At 35.5% G+C, this 21,071-nt stretch overlaps 2 protein-coding genes across 2 annotated transcripts in view; one reads left to right on the forward strand and one right to left on the reverse strand.

Moving 5' to 3' along the window:
• The window catches only part of SYN2 (synapsin II), a 759,797-nt gene that overhangs the window by 461,336 nt on the left and 277,390 nt on the right, over window positions 1-21,071 (forward strand). The window lies entirely within an intron of this gene.
• TIMP4 (TIMP metallopeptidase inhibitor 4) overlaps window positions 2,489-21,071 on the reverse strand; it is a 121,117-nt gene continuing 102,534 nt past the window's right edge. Inside the window, exons 2-5 of the mRNA XM_053721096.1 lie at window positions 9,104-9,201; window positions 7,358-7,472; window positions 6,068-6,192; window positions 2,489-3,649 (exon numbers count right to left, since the gene is read on the reverse strand). Coding sequence (XP_053577071.1) covers window positions 3,452-3,649; window positions 6,068-6,192; window positions 7,358-7,472; window positions 9,104-9,201 — 536 coding nt within the window. The 3' untranslated portion in view covers window positions 2,489-3,451. The remainder of the gene's footprint in view (window positions 3,650-6,067; window positions 6,193-7,357; window positions 7,473-9,103; window positions 9,202-21,071) is intronic.

The raw sequence follows: 21,071 nt of genomic DNA on the forward strand, positions 1-21,071 counted from the left end.
GCAAGAATGTAAAGCTTACGAGCCGGCCCATTTTTTTGTTCAGCACCCTGGATAGAGCTTGCTGATTGGTGGCTGCATTTAGCCACCCATCAGCAAGTGCTTCCCAGGTGCTGACTCAAAGGTGGGCCGGCTCTTAAGCATGCATTCCTGCTTTTTTAAATAAAGATATCCAGAGAACAAAGAAAAATTCATAATAGGAGTAAAATAGAAAGTTGCTTAAAATTGCTGCTCTGAGTCATGAAAGAAAAAATTTGGATTCAGTGTCCCTTTAAATACGCTCCCTGTATATTGCTGATGCAAATCTCCATTTGACGTCCTTATTTAAAGAGCATTGCACTGTTGATAAATATGAAGCATCAATGGCATGGATTTCACTATTTATTAAGTAATTTACCCAGAATTGTGTTTGAGCCTTATCACATGTCCATTACGTGACTCATGTTTTTGTATAGTTTTTACGCCAATTTACTTGCAACATTTCTTTCTTGTCCATGAATAAGAATAGTTCTTTAAAAGGGACATCAAACCCAAAATTTTTCTTTTATGATTCAGACAGAGCATACAATTTTAAACAACTTTCCAATTTACTTCTGTTATCTAATTTGCTTCATTCTTCTGGTATCCATTGTTGAAGAAACAGTAATGCACCACTGTGGGCTAGCTGAAAGCCAATAGCAAGAGGCAAATATGTGCAGCCACCAATCAGCGGCTTCTAAACCCTACCTAGGTATACATTTCAACAAAGGATACAAAGAGAGAGAAACACATTAGATAATAGAAATACATTTGAGAGTTATTTAAAATTGCATGCTCTCTCTGAATAATGAAAGAATACATTTGGGTTTCATGCCCCTTTAAGGTAATATTTAGTTGGTTAAATTGTTGTTTCCTTGAAATAGCTATTTTTATACAAGTACAAACAATAAGTCTTACATATATTTACTTTTGTCTATATATATATATATATATATATATATATATATATATACACACTGAATTTATTTATTTTATTAAAGGAGTATTGCAAATGTAAAGACATTAATCGCGTTCATTAATAACGACTGTATGAGAGGACAACAGCATATGTGTTGGTAGACACGCCCTTTTATAGTCTAGTAACATCCCTTAGATTCTTATGGGATTCGCCTGCTCAAAGGTGGTGGATTGAAAACCAGGTTTGCTGCCTCAAGCGAGAAGCGAACATACCAGTTGACTGTTTCAGAAATTTTAATTTGGTCGAATAGAGTCATATGTAAAGGCAGATAACCAGTAGTACACTCAAAAAATATTAGCATTGAACTAATCTCGCCAGAGCGTATGTTGCAGTGTAATTGGCCTACATTTTACTGTTATCGCATTTATAGCTTCGGCATATCAATTTTGTGCTTAATTTGACGTGGAATTACAGCCTATTCACAGTTGAAGCTTTAATAAATTGACCCCATTGACACTTTTATCTGGCATAATTTAAGGAGGGATCATCTTGGTTATTTTATTGTTAAATAATATTACATATTTATTAAAAAAAAAAATCTTTAAAAAGGGACACTAAGGTCAGAATTAAAGTTTCATGATTCAGATAGAGAATACAATTTTAAACAAAATTCCAATTTACTTCTTTTATCAGTTTGTGCTCAGTCTTTGTATATGTACACATTCCGAGGCACCAGGTCCTACTGAGCATGTGCAAAAGTTCAGTGTGATTTTCTGACAGGTGTCACATGGTACAGTAGGTGGAGAAATGAAAACAATCTTTAAAATGTATCTGAAAAAAAGTGATGTTACATTGTCTTTTTATTCTGCATTATTATGCAAATTCTACTGTATTTAATGGTCACTTAAAAGGATATTCTAGTCAAAATTAAACTTTCATGATTCAGATAGAGCATGCAATTTTAGCCAACTTTCTAATTTACCTATATCATCAATTTGTCTTTGTTTTCTATGTATCTTAATTTGAAAAGTAAGTATGTAAGCTTAGGAACCGGCCCATTTTTTTATTCAGCACCTGAGTAGCACTTGCCGATTGGTGTTTAAATGTAGCCATCAATCAACAAGTGCTACCCAGGGTACTGAACCAAAAATGGGCCGGCTCCTAAGCTTACATTCCAGCCTTTTCAAATAAAGATACCAAGAGAACAAAGAAAAATGATAATAGAAGTAAATTAGAAATTTTCTTAACATTCCATACTCTTTGAATCATGAAAGAAAAAAATGTGGTTTCATATGCAAATTTTAAATATATCAATGGTGCCTGTAAATGAGAAAATACTTAAATGTTTTAGTAATAAAAGCTGTACAACATTACAATTGCATGATTACCCTTTAAATAATATTACACAAATAAGATGCAAATAATAAAAATAATACTAATAGATAGATAGCTCACAGGAAAGAGTGACCATCATTTGTAAAATTACAAAGGAACTATACTTTTTTCAGGATAACTATAAACATCTCAGTATTAAAAACGTTTTTTCATATAGAATACTTTAGGTATTTTTTTTATTAACTTGTGTTATAACAAGCAATTCTGAAATCATTTGTAAGGACAGAATATTATAATACAGTTTACAGAAATCTAAAATGTAATTGATGTGCACAACAGTGGTGTATTTTGTGCTGCCCTGGGCACTCAAAATTCTGCTGCACCCCTCCCCCCCCCCCAGGTTTTAGTTTTTTTTGGCCATAATATTTCTTGGTGAGGGTGTAACATGACTTTTTTTCAAATGCCTGTGTGTGTGTATATATGGTTAGTGTGTGTGTGTAGTGAGTCTGTGTACTATTGTGTGTGTGCGTGCATAATGTAGTGTGTGTGTGTAGTGAAACTCAAAAAGTGCTGCCCCCCTAAAATCTGCCGCCTTAGGCAAGGGCCTTGTTTGCCTAGGCTAAAATACGACCTAGGTGCACACAATCACTTAGGGAAAACAGAATAGAGGGTTATTTTCTTAAACTAACAATTAATATATATCTGATTTTACTAACAATTAATATATATTTTTTTCTGAAATGCCTTGCTTGATAATATTTGATAATATTTGGTCACAGTTCCTTAAGAAGACAAATACCAATATGTTTTCATTATGGAAGAAAATGTAATTATTTAAAGTATATTTATAAATGTAACTTTACAAAACATTCACAGTTCCAACTACACGACTACTTGAAAGACATTACAAAGGAAGACAAGGAAATATCTTTCTGCCTTTTCTTGAACAATCTGCAAAATCAGTTTGCTGCCCAAGAAATATATCTACAATAAGGTCCCTGTGCAAAAAAAGGTCTCGCTCCACCTTCACCACAATCCAATAAAATCTGGACAGTGCCTGTATAATGCAACCTATTGCTTTTTTTTCTAACAAATTCATCAGGAACTGTCACTTCATTGCCTAAACTTTTGATGTTTGGCACAGGTTAGATTGAGTAAGCCACAAAGACAATAAGGAACAGTCTATGGTTCGCTGTTGTCAATAGGTTCTTTCTCTAGAAGAGGTCCCCCTCGGTACCAACTACATGACCCATCGCTCCTCTTAATGCAGGTGTAGAACATTGCCTGTTGTCCATAAAGTGTTCTCTCAATGAGCCAGTCAGTCCAGAGACATTCATTACGGGCTTGGACAGTGCAGGGTACAGTGTAGCATGTAGTAATCTAAGCAGAAAATATATGAAGAGGTTAGTGTCACGTTTTCTTTTTATTTGACAATAATATATTTGGAATAATGTATTTATAAGCATGTACTTGAACTGGAACCAGCTGGTAAATGCTCAATACATCGATAATTCTTTAAATCCAGTGTATCTATTTTATCAAGGTCTAATCCGTGTTGTAATTATCTACATGACTGCACAATATAATTACCTCTTTATATCATCATCTCTTCCCTTACTGCCTTATATTTTTTCCCTATTGCTTGTTTCTGCATTCTGCAGCACCCTTCCCTAGGCCTAGTTCAACCAATCAAAGAATGCATGGGGTGTTCATTCTCTTTGTACGAAGAGAATAGGTTTGTATTGAACACCACCGACTTTGGTTCTTTTGTACGGCTGACAAGACATGCGGAGTGTCCAAGAAACCTGTTGCGTTGATTATTTATAGTATATATCCAGCCTCTTTTTTCTGTTTCATGCCATCCTTTTCACCCTTTGTCTTTCTACATTTGTACTATTCTTTCTCCCTTTGTGCAACCTCTGACTTCCTAGCACATTCATACCCCTTTATTCTACTGTTTCTACCAGTCGTGCAACTACCTTTTTACTATTTTTTTGTCCTTTATGTTATTATATTTTTAGTTTGTATTATTCTCTTTTTTATATATACAATTCCCATTCTCTATTCACTTTGTGTCATCTTGTATATATTTCGTGCCATCTTTCCTTCCCCGTTGTAACATCAGCAACCACTTTACCAAGCTCATTGCTTTACCATTTCATCTTCCCTCCCTACTGTGCCATTCTCTTCTGCCTTGTATATTAATATTAACTTCCCATTTTTACAGTTTGTTGTATCTTCCTTTTTTTTGGCCTCTCTTTTTCCTTGTTCCATCTTCTCTTTCTTTTGTACCAACTTCTCTACCCCTTGCTCATGGATAGATTTTGCAGTGCACTCGTTTTCACTTAGTCCAGCCAAAGAATACATTAGTGTCCTAAATGTTTTCATAAGTGATCTATTTGTGTTAAATTTTGAATCCAACAGTCAGCAGTTGAGTTGTCCCCCCGCATCGCTGAATGCCGACAGCATACGCTATCGGCATTTAACATTGCACAAGCAGTTCTGGTGAACTGCTTGTGCAATTCTGCCCCCTGCAGATTCACGGCCAATTGGCCGCTAGCAGAGGGTGTCAATCAACCCAATCATATCTAATAGGGTTGATTGCTGTCCGCCACCTCAGAGGCAGCGGACGAGTTAAGGAGCAGCGGTTTTAAGACCGCTGCTTCTTAACTGCTGTTTCCTGCGAGCCTGAAGGTTCGCGAGGAAACATAGGCATCAGGGGCCATTGGGCCCTTGATAAAATGGCCCCTAAATCTCAACCTTTGTTTGAACTCTCTCTTTGTACATCTTTTTTCCTGTCTGTGCCATCCTCTTTCCCCTTTTAACAAATCTCTCTTTACATTGGACAGGGTTTTCCCTTCTTTTTCCTATCCTCTCTCTCATATGCTATCCTCCTTGAAGGGACATGAGACCCATCCTCCAATTCAGACAGAGCATACAATTTTAAAATAGTTTTTAATTTTCTTCTATTATCAAATTTGCTTAGCTTTCAGTATATTCTTTGCTTAAGAGCATACTTAGGTAGGTGGCATGCACACATCTAGAGCACTGTATGGCAGCAGTTTTGCAAGAATACTATTAACAATGTAATCCATTTGCAAGAGCACTATATGGCAGCAGTTTTTTTGCCATGTAGTGTACCAGGTACTTGTACGCTTCCTACCTTGGTATGCTCTTCAACAAAGAATATAATGAGAGCAAATTTGTTAATAGAAGGAAATTGGAAACTTTTTTAAAAATTGAATACTTTGTCTGAGTAACAGAAAGAAAAATGTTGGGTTTCATGCCTTTTAACTTATTGACATCTCTTAAATTTTTGTCCTATCAAATCTCTACTTTATATCATCTTCTTTCTATTGATAAGATTTTACCGTCCGCCTCCCTTGACCCAGTTTTGCCAGTTAGACCATGCTTTAACATTAAACACCAAACACACTTCATAAGCGTAGTATTGAGGTTATTCCCCACCTCCCTCCATCCATGGGTGCAGCCATGTTGAAATCCATCCTTCACTGTATTTCAGTGCTGACCAGTTTGCACATGTGCAGTAACTCTCCTTCAGATACCTGCAGTGTAACCTAGGTTCCAAAATGGCGGCACTCATAATTAGAGGGCGGTGCACAAAATGTATTTATTGTTCAATGTCCTTTTAATATTTCAACCTAGAAGATATTGAGTTCACAGATCAAAGCATACGTTTCTAAAACAATAATAGGGAATAAAGCTTATGGGAATTAACTAATGTCGTTCTCGCACTACAAAAAAAATAGAAATATTGGTGCTTTTATTTCCACTTACCTTGCATTCACAGCCCATCTGAAATCTTTGGTTCAGATTCTTCTTCTGTGAAAATGGCAGGTCATCCCAAGGCTCAATCAAATTACACAACTGTATGTAAACTTTTTTATCGGAAGAAATCTGACCTTCAAAACAGCACACAAATAAAATATTATTACAAAATACATTTAGCATGGCTCAATTCCCCTATTGGTTGCAGGCTGGCGCATTTGAGTCTGCAAAGCAGAGGTTTGAACCGCTACTTAGTGGCTGATTAAAATCACTTCAGACTGATCTGACCAGGGTGATTGACAAGACCTGATCTCTATACTATTGGTTGGGCAAGAGCGGGGGGGGGGCGCTTTGCACAAGCGTCAACTAGAACATTAATAAATACAGTAAGAGAATGCTGCCCCCAATTTGCAATCCTGGGAAGTCACTCATTATTTGTGAGTCTCTTAATACTACGGTTCATAATATGTCAAGAACCGTAGTTTTTACTCCCTGAAAACATGGAGTCTCTGTTTTAACCCCTTAATGACACAGACATAACCTGTATGTGTGTCCTTAAAGTGATACTAAACCCAATTTTTTTTCTTTCATGTTTCAGATAGAGCAAGCAATTTTAAGTAACTTTCTTATTTACTCATATTATCAATTTGTCTTCACTCTCGTGGTATCTTTATTTAAAAAAACAGGAATGAAAGCTTAGGAGCCGGCCCATTTTTGGTTTAGCACCCTGGATGGCTACATTTAGCTACCAATCAGTAAGCTCTATCCAGGTGCTGAACCTAAAATGGGCTGGCTCCTAAGCTTTCATTCCTGCTTTTCAAATAAAGATACCAAGAGAACGAAGAAAAAATGATAATAAGAGTAAATTAGAAACTTAAAATTGCATGCTCTGTCTGAATCATGAAAGAAAAAAAATTGGGTTTTGTGTCCCTTTAATTTTTTTTTTTACATTGTAATAGCGCAAGTCTCACCGTAAGCAGAGAGACAAGTTATTACTATATGATTCCCTCCAGAAGGCTATCGACTATAGTATGGTATTGCTGCTGTTGGCCATAGCTGTGCTGCTTAACCCCTTAGAGGGAAAACAACAGCCCACATGGCATAAAGGGGTTAAACTACAGAATATTTGAATATTTCTCTCTCTCCTTTTCCATTTTAATACAGGGAGTCAAATTCATCCCTCTCTGACCAATCAAGAGTTTGCCATCATCTATATACTATAATTTGTGTAGTTATATAATAACAGATCAGAGATAGATATGACCATAGATACACATATACTTTTTTTTTTTTTTTTACCAGTCAGCAGATACTGCTTCTTGCTATAGGCTTCCAGCTTCACTCCACATAGAGAAGAGTCAAAGGGTGTATATACATACTGAATGTCTTTTAGTTTCTCAAATCCTTTAAACATCTAAAATAATAAAAGAAAATACAGGTTATGTTAAAATAACTGGCAGGGTTCTAGTATACTTAGAAACATTCCAGTTAAGTAATGGGAAACAGATGCTCGGGAATAAATTTGTACATGATAGTAAAAATAATTACTAGTGTGGCAGCAACTTAAAGAGACAGTAAACTCAGCAACTTAAAGGGACAGTAAAGTCAGTACTAAACAAATTGATTGGATAGCGCATGATTTTTTAAACATCTTCCCAATTATGGATAATCATTTTCACACAGTAAAAAAATATAATGAAAGCAATTGGGTTGTAGGTGTCTATATAAAAACAATCTGGCATTTTTTTTAATAAAAACTAATATAATTGAATTCTGAAAAAATGGGGGAAGGAATAACTCAGTAATCCCCTTTGAGGAAAATAGGGCATTTGCATTCTACTGACTCTAGGGGGCCGATTTATCAAGTTCCGTATGGAGCTTGATGCCCCTTGTTTGCGGCGAGCCTTCAAGCAGGGGTACATAGGGGCCAGTGTCATGGGAGTGTCTAATCAGTCAGTGGGTGTGTCTTGTAAGTCTATGGGTGGACAGTTGGAAAGTCTGCTCATGAGATGTGACAACTGTTGGCATCATCACAAGGTCAAACAATAAGGGGATGGACTTAATATGAAGTGGTAAAAGAGTGTTATTACAATAAGCCCCACTTTATATACTTAACACTAATGTGTAAGGCTCATTTATGATTTCACTTTCATTTAGAAGCTTGCAGCAAATCAAGTGTCAAATGTTTTTAGAATTTAAATTAAATTGTGATGTTTTCTTCATAAGGCAGCAGAAGGTTCCCATATCTATTGTGTGTAATATTGAATATGTTAACAGGGCTTGAAATGTCAGTAATCCTGAACTAGTAATAAGTTCAGCTTTTTCCTATATTTAGAAGCACAGCAAACAACTTGTGGCATTTCTATAAAATGTTTAAGTTTCCCTTGAAAAAACTTTGCAGTATCTGTTCAGTATTTATTTTGCCCCTGTTTTTTGTATTTTAGCTATATAACATTCTAAATTTTCTAATTGTCAGAACTGAAAATGCACACTGCACACTTCTTAAGGCTAACTCTGGTGCATATCTGTTCCTAATTGGCTTTAGCTGATAAAAAAATGCTAGCAAAACGATTTACTTTGTCCTAAGATTATGACCCTGGCTAGCATTGCTGTCTGAAGAATCAATCCCAGATTAGCTTGACATATTGGGTTTGCCGCATCTAGCCCCTCACATAAAACACAGAAAGCGGGTGGGATGCTCCAACCGTGAAAGCCGTGTCGGTCTTCTGCGCTACTCCTCTGTGAGGACGCTGAAACGTGAGCCCCTCACATAGATGTCAATAAATGTGGTGTAAATAAACACAATTTTGCCATCGAAAGTACAAGTATTCTGAAATACGCATGAGATACTTATCTACAATAGCAAACTGTAAAAAAACTTTGTTTATGTGTAAAAAAATGTATAATTTATATTATATTTACATTACCGTTTGCAAAAGAATCACACAAATAGCCGTGTTAAAGGTATTTGCCATCTTTAAAACATTGAGTTGTATTTAAAAAAAAAAACTAAATAGTGATATTAAAATAACTAAATTGCTGTACCTTGATAAGTTTAATTTCATACTGGATCATCTTAGTCCTGAAAGGATCGCCACTTTTAGGCAGGATCACCTTTTCACTTAATATTTTGGCACGTATCACTGCAAAAAAATAATAATATATATATATTTATAATACGAATCAACCTATACGAATCCTACCTGACTTAAAGTAAAGCTGCCAATTGAACTTCTATTAAAACAATCAGAGCCAACCTGTTTAAACGCAAGCAATTATATCCCTGAATTCTGTTTTTAACCAAAAATTTATCTAAACCATTTTTAAATGCATCTAAGGTAATGGCATTCACTACCTCCTTAGGCGATGAGCTCCACAATGCGATTGTTCTTGCAGTGAAAAAATGTTTATGTTGCTGGAGATAAAATCTCCTTTCCTTTAGCCTTAAATTGTGACTTCTTGCCACAAACCATTGCTTTGGAATAAACAGCCCTTCCACCAACTCTGTATACAGGCTTGAATATATGTGTAAAGTAATCCTATATCACCTCTTGGGCTCCTTTTTTCTAATTCTGCAATATCCTTTTATTTAAATTGTCCCCAGACCTGCGCTTTACACTCTAAGGTGGGGTCTAACCAGTGATTTATATAGCAACAGATTTATGCGTTCCTCCCTTGCATCTATGCCTCTTAATACATGCTAGTATCTTATTAGCCTTAGAAGCCGCTGCTTTGCATTGCACATTCATTCTTAGCTTGTTAAAGGGACATAAAACAAGTTTGGATAGGGTCAAAATATTATATGTACTTTAATTAGTTTTCCTGCAAATTTATACTGCAGTGCCTCAACATTAGCCATTTATTTTAAGTTTAAAAATGTACAGCTCTAACTCCCCCCACACATTTCTTCTATGACTGTATCTATATCTACTGTTGCTTTGGTAGAATGCTAAAGTGCATAGGGATTATCTACTGGAGCTGCCTAGAAGCTGTGAACTCAGTTGAAATACAATGCCTGTGTCTAAACACTGATAAGGGGAGGTGGAGCAGACTACCCCAGACAGCATGGCTATGTAATGAACTATGAAGACTGCATTCACTTCAATATGTAGATCCTATACTAGAACGATAGGAGGTGTATCCTCCAACCAGAGGCATAGTAACTTAGTATAAAATTCTCTCTAATGAGAAAGCAATATATTCACTATCCTCTCCCAGTATATTTGAGTATCCCAATCCCATTTCATCTGCTAAGCTAGTTTTAGCTAGGATTATTGTTCATTCCCCATAAACCTGTATATATCTCTTTTTACCACCTGCGATATAATATGGGGGCATTTTTCTACCACACATACTCTGTAAAGAGATACATTAAACATGGAGAGTGGAGCTATTATAACACATCCGTCCATTAACCCATTAAAATCAGTTTAAGTATATCTACTGGCACATTGCAGCGGTTATGTAGCACACACTATTTAGTTGTGTATACATTTCTGGAATAGCCATACACAGATTTTAATATCTAGAAATTGAGTCCTCTACAGAGACGCTCCGGTACAGGACTGTGTGTATATATATATTAGTTTGTTGGATCTATCTGCATCCTCCCTAGAGGAGTAATTTGTTTTTAATATTTTTCTATTTATTTTCAAGACATTGTATCCTCTGTTAATAGTAATTTTATGGTGATTTTTAGAAATATGTACAAATATATATTTTTATGTGAGGATTTAGTTATACCCATGATTGGGGATTTTATACTTTAGAATTTGTGTGATATTTTAACATATGAACCATATATATATATATATGTTAATTTAGTATTTTAGTAGCTATCAGCTATATATAGGTTCATAACATATTAAATGTATGCAATGTTAGTAGGTGTGCCCGATCTGGTAGTTATTTGCTTTTTAACAATAGGAAAATTTTATCTACATATCATAATTCTAGCGATTACGAGTCTATTGCGGCTAAGGATTATATTACATATTACTATATTATTGTTTTTAAATCAAATGGTGCGGTTTACTACCAGCACCGCATTGGTAAATAATGCACTATTTACGTAACCATTAGGGTGTGTATCAGTTCAAGCACCTCATTGGTTAGTTGGTCGCAAGTGTAACTCCCAGCATCTAGACACATCTACATACATGCGCGGTGCGCATTTGAGGACGCCGTACTGATTGTTATAAGTTCGTGGTTTTTATGTGTTGTATTATACACTTATGCACCTGAGGAAACGGTCACGTACAGACCGAGAAACGTTGTGCCATTAAAGTCTTATATATTTTAAGATTGTAGCCACGAACTTTCTTTTCTACCTTTGGTAATATTTGATTTGCCATCTTACAACCAATATCAAATTTGCCTTGCTGTTTTACTCCTCTTTGGAGAATACTGATTTTAACTGCTACATCCTGGATCGAGTGGATTTTTAGCCAGTCCCTTTTGCAACACTGACTGCAGCCAAGACTAAAAGCGGAGCTGAGACCACCAGCGTAGCTACCTTGATTGGCAGTGACGAGCGGTTTCTTATTACCACAGTGGAGTGGGAGTCAGCTGGACGACTCAGAGGGTCCAGGATGCTTTTGTGACACTTCTCAAGTGTCTGTTATCCTGTGAGTATTTGATTTTACTTGCACTGCGTGTCCCATCTCACTGGTAATCGCACTATGTTGGCGCCTTCTTTTATCTCCTTTTCTGTTTAGTATCTACCCCTGGGCCACCAACAGGGATCGTTTGAAGAAGTGCTTGCCTCATGTGATTTGGAGAATACACCCACCACTTTTATAACCTCAAGAACTTTGTTTTTTGGGACGTTATCACTACATCATTGTGTCTATTAGTGACCATTGTTTTGCATTTTATGTTAGTACCCCTTTTATGCTAAGGAGTATATTGATATAACCATATTAATTCACTAGCATTTAATGTCATCTGAGTATTGACATAGGAATCACTTTAAATTAATTTTATTTTTGCAACCAATATTATTTTGATTGTCTTATCATAAACACTTTACAATTCATTGTATTAGTGTCAGCAACTTCTAGACCGCTGGCGCACTAATTATATTTTTATATATATTTTTGGTTTACACGTTTGGGAACTGATTAGGCCGCGACAGGGTCTGAATGTTTTACATGAAATATTGGTAATTGTGGGTCACTTTGACCACTTAATATTTAGCATACCCACCTGAGCAACAGCTTACTAGCAGAGGTATTATTTTATTATATACCTCATTTAGTGGAAACTACCAACACTTACTCACGAGAGCTTGCACATATTCACACGATTTTATGATTTTGGTATTTTGATTAGTACCAACAATCACCTATTGAATTCACAACACTAGAACACTTTGTATATTATACATTTTTTATTTATATTACGATATATTGTGTATATATCACTTACACATATATATATATATATTTTTTATAAGAGCACACCACTTACTAGTAAAATGCAGAGTAAAGATCAAAGGATCAATAATAGAAAAGCCTTAAGTTGCAATGAAAATGCTATAGATATGTGTAATGAATCTACTAGTGATCTGTCTATGGTTCAATTATTTCATAAACTTGAGGAAGCTCTAAAAAATGAACACAGACATTGGTGGGACATAGATACACTTCGTAAATATAAAGAAAGGGGGCATTTACCCAGGGGTTTAAGGATATCTAAACAATGTTCTTTTAAACAGGACCCAGAACTAACCACCAAATGGCTTAGTATTTTAACTGAATGTTCATTCAAACTTATAGATCTTTTAATTGAATATCGGGAGACTCTTTTAAACAAAACTGAGACAGAGATAGAGGAAATCCAAAAAAACTTACTCAAGTTTGAGTCTAGTACAGATTATGCTAAATTTACCCAAGAAGTACAAGATAAATCTGATGTTTTCCAAAAGAAAATTGTATCCACCAAAATTAAAAAGTTAGCAAGGGATGAACAAGATTATCTAGAAGACAAAGTATATGATGTATATTCTAGTAATAAAGCAGAAGAAGCTGAAAACCAGGAGTCTACATCTAATGAAACTAGGACAGACACCTGGGTCAAAGTTAATTATAGAAAACCTAAAGACAAAAAGAAAAATGTCCAGTTTAGGAATAACAACCCTAATGGAGATAGGAGGACTTCTGCCAGTAACAGCAATTATTCATCCAACTATTGGAATCAGGCCTCCCACCAAGAGAGAGGGGTCGATAATCATTATTATACGCCTAAGAATAATTATACTAATGATTGGAGACATTGGTCCAATAGGGATCATCAAAACGAATTTTGTCACCAACAGTATAGACCTCACCAGTTTTCAGATAACACAAGGGATCATAATACCTATACATCTAGGAACAATTATCATAATGAGGATAAAAGCCATATGGCGAATAACAGTAACTTTACACAAAGACATGAGAGAGAACACAATAACAGTCAGCAGGTTTTTCATCAGGCACAGAGATTACCGCACAACTCCCCGCAGGTAAGACACACACCAATACGATTAAAACAATTAGAAAGAGGCCCAGAAAGAGAGAATGTAATAACTACTCCGAAAAAAAGATCGTACGCCAACGTGGCAGCAGAGGGAGAGCTAAGTCATCCCAAAAGGAGAAATTTAAACGAATGAGGGAGAACATATTTAATTTATCTGATCACATTTTAACCAATGAGGAGGTGAGAGTTCTCAATAGAGGACTCTCTTTCTGCCCCTCCAAAAACCACAATTTGTTCGAATTATTCGTTGATCTGAACAAATTTGTGCGAAAATTGTCTATCCAAAGATATTTTTGTGAGAAAAAACTTAAAGGCACTGGTCATGCACCTATTTTAACTAATGAAATGGCAGAAAGGCCCTTGACAGATATCATTTATTTTGAGCCTGAGACATTATGTGATGAACTATTTGACAACTATCTACACTCTGACTTGACCCCAAAATCCAATTTTAATCCCCCTTGCACAGGAACCAGCTTAGAAATTTTTCAAAATCTGGTTCTTGAAGAATTCGGCAAACTTTCTGAAAATAATATAAAGAATCCCAATCTGAATACTTATGAATTAACAGCTTTATATAGACTGGCAACTAACAATAATCTGGCAATTAGACAGGCTGACAAGGGAGGGGGGATAGTAATACAAAACATTCAAGATTACATTAAAGAAGCTGACCGTATACTCTTGGACACTGAGTATTATAAATTATTAACATTCAATCCCACAGCAAAATTTCTAACAAATCTGATTAAAATGGTTGATGCTGGCTGGTTAGAGGGAATACTCACAAAGAAAGAGAGAGATTATTTAATACCATATGCACCTAACTTGGCATATTACTATCACCTCCCTAAGATTCACAAGAGTATGGTAGACCCTCCAGGGAGGCCCATCATATCAGGAATTGACAATTTAACATGCAATTTATCTGAATATGTCGATTCCTTTTTAAAGAAATATGTGATCACCTTAAAATCCTACATTAAAGATACACCAGACCTAATATACAAGTTATCCAGTATTAATAAAGAAGGGAGAGACTTGGTCTGGCTGACCTGTGATGCCTCTGCTTTATACTCCAACATTACACACCATTTGGGAATCCAAGCCATTGAACATTACCTAGAGAGTGACTTATACATTCCAGTCAAACAAAGGGATTTTTTATTGGAATGTATATCTTTTGTATTGAAAAATAATTATTTTGTATATCAGGAGAAATTTTATCTGCAGATCAGGGGAACGGCCATGGGGACCAGGTTCGCCCCTAGTTTTGCTAACCTCTTTATGGGATTCTTTGAGGAACAATATATATATTCTTCCGCTTATGGGGCGAACCTGGTCTTCTATGGCCGTTTTATAGATGACCTCTTATTTATTTGGGAGGGGGACACCTCATTAGCTCAGAATTTTATGGATAGTCTAAATAATAACTCATTGGGCCTCAAGTTCACCTCTAAAATTGATGCAACAAGTATAGAATTTCTGGATCTCATATTAACATGGGATACCACAGGCAGGATCTCTACCAAAACTTTTTTTAAGTCGGTGGATGCTAATAGTTATTTGAACTATAAAAGCAACCACCACTTACCTTGGAAGAAAAATATTCCTTACAATCAATTTTGTAGAATTCGCAGGAATTGTACTGATTTAGCCAGTTATGACATACAAGCGAATATTTTGAAAAAAAGGTTTATTGAGAAATATTACCCTTTAGATCTTATTGAGAATAGTTACATGAGAGCCAGGAATAAATGCAGAGATGATTTCTTCATCAAAAACAAGGGGACTACACAAATTGGAGGATCTATCAAGGGGAATGAGAAAGTCAGATTTATAACACAATTTAACAATAATCATAATAAAATCAAAAATATTCTAGGTAAATACTGGCATATTCTATCAGGGGACCCTCTGTTAAGGGAGAGTATAGGAGAATCACCTGTGTGTACTTTTAGACGTGCTCCCACGTTGAAAAATATACTAGCTCCCAGTAAAATTGTAATGAAGAAAAGAGTTTCGACATATAACAAAAATATAAAAACAAGTCAAACAGGCAATAGGCTTTTAGGTAAACCAGGTTTTTTTAAATGCAATAGAGCCAACTGTGGATTATGCCAATATACGAATAGCAAGAGAACTGAATTTGTGTCTTATACTAGTAAAGAAAAATTTCACATTAAATCACACTTTACATGTGATACGGCATTTGTAGTCTATTTGCTAGAGTGCAGTTGTGGGGTTCAGTACGTGGGTAGAACCTCGAGACCCCTCAAAAAAAGATGGGGGGAACACTTAAGGAACATTAGTAAAAACATTGCCAATCATAGTGTCCCTAGACATGCCAACTTATGTCATACTAACACATCTAATACGTTTAATATATTCCCTTTAGAACAAGTGTACCCCAAATGGGGCAGAAACAGATATTTGCATCTAAGACAAAGGGAGACTTTTTGGATCTGGAAGATGCGCACCCTGTCCCCGGCTGGCTTAAATTCAAATATTGACATGGCTGCTTTTAATTGAATTATCCTTATATAGTCCACCTGTATTCAGTCCACATATAGGCCCTCGATATCCCTCATTATAAGCCCTATCTAGGCCCCTCTACCTGATCCGCCACACCAATTAGACTGGTTTAAAATTAGAAATTTAAAATTAGAAATGTAATATAGAAGTTCATATCCCTTGTATCTGCGTGATATTATCCCCTCGTAAGAACTATGAAGACTGCATTCACTTCAATATGTAGATCCTATACTAGAACGATAGGAGGTGTATCCTCCAACCAGAGGCATAGTAACTTAGTATAAAATTCTCTCTAATGAGAAAGCAATATATTCACTATCCTCTCCCAGTATATTTGAGTATCCCAATCCCATTTCATCTGCTAAGCTAGTTTTAGCTAGGATTATTGTTCATTCCCCATAAACCTGTATATATCTCTTTTTACCACCTGCGATATAATATGGGGGCATTTTTCTACCACACATACTCTGTAAAGAGATACATTAAACATGGAGAGTGGAGCTATTATAACACATCCGTCCATTAACCCATTAAAATCAGTTTAAGTATATCTACTGGCACATTGCAGCGGTTATGTAGCACACACTATTTAGTTGTGTATACATTTCTGGAATAGCCATACACAGATTTTAATATCTAGAAATTGAGTCCTCTACAGAGACGCTCCGGTACAGGACTGTGTGTATATATATATTAGTTTGTTGGATCTATCTGCATCCTCCCTAGAGGAGTAATTTGTTTTTAATATTTTTCTATTTATTTTCAAGACATTGTATCCTCTGTTAATAGTAATTTTATGGTGATTTTTAGAAATATGTACAAATATATATTTTTATGTGAGGATTTAGTTATACCCATGATTGGGGATTTTATACTTTAGAATTTGTGTGATATTTTAACATATGAATCATATATATATATATATGTTAATTTAGTATTTTAGTAGCTATCAGCTATATATAGGTTCATAACATATTAAATGTATGCAATGTTAGTAGGTGTGCCCGATCTGGTAGTTATTTGCTTTTTAACAATAGGAAAATTTTATCTACATATCATAATTCTAGCGATTACGAGTCTATTGCGGCTAAGGATTATATTACATATTACTATATTATTGTTTTTAAATCAAATGGTGCGGTTTACTACCAGCACCGCATTGGTAAATAATGCACTATTTACGTAACCATTAGGGTGTGTATCAGTTCAAGCACCTCATTGGTTAGTTGGTCGCAAGTGTAACTCCCAGCATCTAGACACACCTACATACATGCGCGGTGCGCATTTGAGGACGCCGTACTGATTGTTATAAGTTCGTGGTTTTTATGTGTTGTATTATACACTTATGCACCTGAGGAAACGGTCACGTACAGACCGAGAAACGTTGTGCCATTAAAGTCTTATATATTTTAAGATTGTAGCCACGAACTTTCTTTTCTACCTTTGGTAATATTTGATTTGCCATCTTACAACCAATATCAAATTTGCCTTGCTGTTTTACTCCTCTTTGGAGAATACTGATTTTAACTGCTACATCCTGGATCGAGTGGATTTTTAGCCAGTCCCTTTTGCAACACTGACTGCAGCCAAGACTAAAAGCGGAGCTGAGACCACCAGCGTAGCTACCTTGATTGGCAGTGACGAGCGGTTTCTTATTACCACAGTGGAGTGGGAGTCAGCTGGACGACTCAGAGGGTCCAGGATGCTTTTGTGACACTTCTCAAGTGTCTGTTATCCTGTGAGTATTTGATTTTACTTGCACTGCGTGTCCCATCTCACTGGTAATCGCACTATGTTGGCGCCTTCTTTTATCTCCTTTTCTGTAATGAATGTTGCTTATTTTTGAAAATGTTAAAATACTTGCCAGCAATTTTTAAACATTTTTTTTTATGCAAACTATTTTTTACTTAATTAGCCCCTTTAGGATATGCACAGATCTCAGCCTGTTTTATGGCATTTTAAATATAAGTACGCCTAAATCCTTTTCCTTTTGTATTTAAAATAATTTGTGTGTAGTTAAATTACTCTTTTTAACTGGAGCCAATGATGTCCATAAATAATAATAATAACAACCAATCTTACAGAGGAACTGAGAAGCCAGTGATATTTTAGGGTCATTTTGATTTTCTAAGGGTTTTCCATTAAGATGTGTTGATAATTTCTGGCTTTCCATCACAAATTTGAGGCCATAAAATATGTCTATGCTAGAGTTTGTTTGGGAAATATGACCCTAGAATGATTTAATTGGGAAGCAAATTTGATGTTAGTCGCTCCTCAGTCTTTGTATATAAGCTGTTAAATATTTTAGGAAACATATTCCAGATAATACTTTTTTGAAAAGTAATGTTCACTGACATTTTGTTCTAATTTTTAATAATTACTTTATGATGGTTTAAGCTTATTAAAAAAATAATAATAAAAAAAAAAAATTAGACATTTAGGGCTAGGTTACAAGTGGCACGGTAATCATGATTACGCTGAGAGATTGCAAGCGAGTGCTAATTTGTTTTGTCATTTTTCCTATGGGCCTTGCACCCAGACCTGTCTGGGGTTAACTGCCTGTGACTCTGGGGACAGTGCAGCATGCCTGGGAATGCTATTGAGCATCCAAGATTGTGCATGTTGCAGGGTCATAGGATGTGTACCCAGTTCAGTCTGAGAGTGCAGTCCCCTTTTGTGTTATGTGTATATATATATATATATATATATATATATATATACACACACACACATATATATATATATATATATATATATATACACACACACACATATACATATATATATATATATATATATATATACATACACGCATACATACATACACATACACACACATATATATATATGTATATAATATAGAAAAGAAACACAAGCGCCCACAAACGGACCTCTAAGGGTAAAAGTTAACAATTTATTTAGCGCTATATTAAAAGCACGTACAAGATAATAGATAAAATATAGCAATGAGTGATAATGTCACCGTGAACAGCTTCCTCTGCTTGACTGACGAACTGCTGTGATCTTAACTGTATTCACCGTTCTGGCGTGTAGATCTCAGATGCAGCTGGTTCGCTTGTGACAGTCTAGCTGGCGTTGCTGCAATTACATAGATCCTCTTCCTCAACGCGTTTCATCTGGCGGTGCCCAGACTCTCAAGAGGTAGGTTACGGAGCACTTGAACTCCCGACTTAAATGCTCAGTTTCTGAATTTTCCCAGTTTTCATATCGGGTCCTGATTGGCTGTTGTATGTCCCATTGCACAGGCACAATCGACTATAGAACTTTCCATCTCTAAGAGACAGCATGTTATTCATTACAGTCCAATGAGAGTATTATAAATTTATACAACCTTACAACTGCATATTATATATCATATTTGATCATCTGCTTATTACATTCAATAGACCTAAATAGATGTTGAAAACACCAAATAGCACAATATCAATGTTTGCAGCATATAGTAAGATCTTGTTAGGAATGACTCATAATATCTGAGCTACATTGTAACTTTTGCACAGTATCGAGCTGATCTTTAGAACTAGCTCAGTCTATCATTCATTATAAAACTTTTAAATATGTTTCAAGTAAATTGATTCTTGAACTCCTAGCTACCATTTGGAGGAAACAGTCTACTGCCACTATGCAGTAGATGTAAATCTATCTCTAATAGGACGATATAAATTCAATTGATTTTGATAAACTTTGCGTATGTCCTATGATGTCTCAGATCCTAAGTCATTGTTCATGATATTGTTACTTATAAGAGCTAAAATAATACCAATTTAAATGAACACAATCTCTGAAATACATCTGATATATAGTCTATAATATAATAGAATGATAAAATGGAAAACAATACACTATATTGTGAATATTGGAGCAATTAAAACTGCTACTTGTATATACCCTCTCTCTGGATGACATACCTATAAAAACCATTTCATAGAAACATATGTGACTATTAAGAATTAAAAATTAAAGTATACTAATTGTGAAAAATATGTATATTATACATTTTAAAATACTTTAAGAACTACTTTTCCAGGGACTACATGAAAGCTTGTAAATCCAAATCAATGTTTAATCCTTTTTCGTTTACTACGTTCAAGGTATTAAGTTCATGGATCCAAAATGTCTTTTTGCCTGAGTGTTTTTAATCTATTGTTAGAGGTATTTGGTGCTACCCAATCCAGTACCATGATTTTCAAACTACGTGGATCAGAATTGTGATATATCTTGAAATGTTCACTAAATCATTCTTTTAGTTCTTCCTATATAGGAACATTTACATTCACATGTGAGCAAGTATACCACATATGTTGATCTACATATACATTTATATTTATCTTTATATTCTTTACAGTTATTGATATCCATAAAAATATCTCCCTTAATTATGTTTTTACACATTCCGCACTTACGGCTAGATTACGAGTCTTGCGTTAGCCTTAAAAAGCAGCGTTGAGGAGTCTGGCAGGTACAGGTCTACCGCTTACATCAATTGCATATCCTATCTTTTTAATGGGATTTTCCTAACTCCAGTATAACGATTGCTGGAAAAAGTGAGCGGTAGACCCTCTCCTGTCCAGACTCCTACAGCATTTAAAAGTCAGTAGTTAAGTGTTTTATTGCCTAACGCTGTAACATAAAACTCTTAACTAAAGTGCTAAAAGTACACTAACACCCATAAACTACCTATTGACCCCTAAACCGAGGCCCCCCTCCACATCGGAAACACTTAACTCAAATGTTTAACCCCTAATCTGCCGACCGGACATCGCTGCCACTTTAATAAATATATTAACCCCTAAACTGCCGCACTCCCGCCTCGCAAACACTAGTTAAATTTGATTAACCCCTAATCTGCCGTCCCTAACATCGCCGACACCTACCTAATTTATTAACCCCTAATCTGCCCCCCCAACGTCGCCGCAACTATATTACATTTATTAAC

The sequence above is a fragment of the Bombina bombina genome, chromosome 7 (assembly GCF_027579735.1).
Source record: "Bombina bombina isolate aBomBom1 chromosome 7, aBomBom1.pri, whole genome shotgun sequence".
Lineage (NCBI taxonomy): Eukaryota > Metazoa > Chordata > Amphibia > Anura > Bombinatoridae > Bombina > Bombina bombina.